The sequence below is a fragment of the Egretta garzetta genome, unplaced genomic scaffold (genome assembly GCF_000687185.1).
Source record: "Egretta garzetta isolate BGI_Z169 unplaced genomic scaffold, ASM68718v1 scaffold91, whole genome shotgun sequence".
NCBI classification, from domain to species: domain Eukaryota; kingdom Metazoa; phylum Chordata; class Aves; order Pelecaniformes; family Ardeidae; genus Egretta; species Egretta garzetta.
In genome coordinates this window covers 4369791-4371770 of record NW_009258661.1, presented here as the reverse complement: position 1 = coordinate 4371770, position 1980 = coordinate 4369791, and the positions used below count along the sequence as shown (strand labels likewise).

Here is a 1980-nt window from a genome sequence, read left to right as displayed (position 1 = left end):
CTGGGCTTGCAGGCAGCCGCCTGCCCCGGGGGATGGCGAGGGGGGTTGCCCGTTGTGTTCTCCCAAGTGCTGACGCAGGTTTCCACATCGCAGGCTTCTCTGATCTGGCAGGAACTGGAGGCTGAAGAACAAGAGCTGCAGCTCGAGGTGCCCCAAAGGCCTGCAAGAAACTCCTGGAGGCCCCGTGGCCAGAAGCGGAGTCCAGGCACCCCCCAGCACCCAGATGAAGGCTGCGTCAGATACTTTGTCCTGGCCACCACGGCCGCAATTGTGGCTCTCTTCCTGAACGTCTTCTACCCGCTCATTTACCAGACCCGCTGGAGATAGGCACGGGCGCGCGGCCAGCTGCAGAAGCAGGGCTGCCGGGGCACGCGCCGTCCTAGGACGCTGCGTGATGAAGACGGGCGGCAGGACAGAAACGTCTGGGAAGGACTCGCCGAGGGGCTTGCGGGCCCCTGCCTGTCTGCTCTGGCATCCCCCATGCCAGCTGGCAGGGCTGCGTGGCCAGCCCGCTGCCTTGCCAAGGCGCAGCCCAGAACCAGGAGCCCCTCTGCCCTCCCTCACCCTTGCTGCCCTCTGGGAGCGGGGCAGACTTCCTGTCTACCTGCTGCTCAAGAAGGGACATTGCTGCTGCAGCATGGCTGGGGCCTGGGATCCCCCTGGAAACATCAACCACCTCTGCTCAGCTCCCAGGAAAGAAGCAGAGACCTGCCAGGAGGCTGCAGCAAGGGCAGGATGCCCTGACATGGGTCCTGGTCTGGCCGCCTCTCCTAGTTGTGCTGCTGTGGGAACCTTGTGCTCCCCGGGACCGGTGTGATCTGTGGCTCCTGTGCCAGCCCAGTCCCGCCAGCCATCCTCTTGCTGAGCCCCCCGGTGCCAGCTGCCTGTGCACCAGGAGTCATGTGCACCGCACCCCTGTGTGGGGGCTGAACGGATTTGTCAGCGAGGGCTTGTGTGCTTCCCTGCTCCCCTGGGCAGCTGCCGGGGAGCCTGGCAATCTGGGCTGGGGTGCCCATGGTGAGCACCCACCTACGTGGGCTGCTGGTTCTCACCAGTGTGGGGCATGTGGGCTGTCCCTCCTGGCTGTGGCTGGGGGGCTGGGTCTCTACTGGGGAGCACGGTGCAGCATGTAGTTTGTCGCTTGCAAGGGGACTGGCTTCCCCTGCTGCGGGAGAGGCATGGGGTCAGGGAGCGAGCACAGGTAGGACCTCGGTGTGTTAATAAAGCCAGGTTTTACAAAAAGATGCAGCATCCCTGTCCTGTGTGATGGGACCCCCCCACAGGGGCAGGGACTCTGCTGCGCTGGAGCTGGTGACCTTCCTGTGCCTGAGGCGACTATCTCCGGCCCATCTGGCATGGGGACCATGCCCTGGGCTCTGCTGTGGGGCAGCAGCCCTGGTGGGGTATGTGCAGGGTGTGGGGAGCCTGGCAGTGCCTGGGGAGTGCAGTGGGGCCAGCAGCACGTGGTCCCAGGGGGCTGGGGCACGGGCTGCAGCTCCAGCGGTGTCTGATATTGAGACGTGTTGCCCTTGGCTGAGCGTGGCTCAGACTGCTCTGGCGTGTTTGGGTGCGAGAGGTGACTTCAGAGCCCTGTGACTTCCTTTTCCATCTCTGCTGCTGTCCTGTCAGCAGTGCCCTTGGTTGGCTCAGGAAGGATGCTTGGCCGGGAAGGGGCTCGCCTGTGTTTCTGGTTGGGGCTTGAGCCCACCCGTGGGGAGCCCAGGGGGCTCCCCCCCACCTCGGTCCCACAGCCCTTTTGCTGCAGTGTCCTCCCTACCAAGTGGGTCCCAGCCGGGGAGTCCGGCGGGGCCGTGCTGCGGTCATGAGGTGCATTCCCTGGAACAGTTGCCTCATTGTCTGCAGCCCTGGGGCTCGGCCGCTTGCCCCGCTCGCCCACGGCGCTGGCCTCGTGGGGCTGAGTCAGTGCCCAGTGCCGGTGGGGTGACCTCTGCTCTGGCTGGCACCCTGGGTTGGGGCCCC

The 1980-nt window shown here is 65.4% G+C and overlaps 1 protein-coding gene across 5 annotated transcripts in view; it reads left to right on the top strand.

Moving 5' to 3' along the window:
• The window catches only part of USP19 (ubiquitin specific peptidase 19), a 37171-nt gene that overhangs the window by 16644 nt on the left and 18547 nt on the right, over positions 1-1980 (top strand). The window contains exon 26 of one of the 5 annotated variants that reach the window (XM_035903794.1): positions 94-957. The exons of 1 other annotated variant lie outside the window; for it this stretch is intronic. In XM_035903794.1, coding sequence (XP_035759687.1) covers positions 94-327 — 234 coding nt within the window. In that variant the 3' untranslated portion in view covers positions 328-957. Of the gene's footprint in view, positions 1-93; positions 958-1980 lie in introns of those variants that run through there. 3 more of the 5 variants (XM_035903792.1, XM_035903793.1, XM_035903791.1) reach the window with 3 other exon arrangements.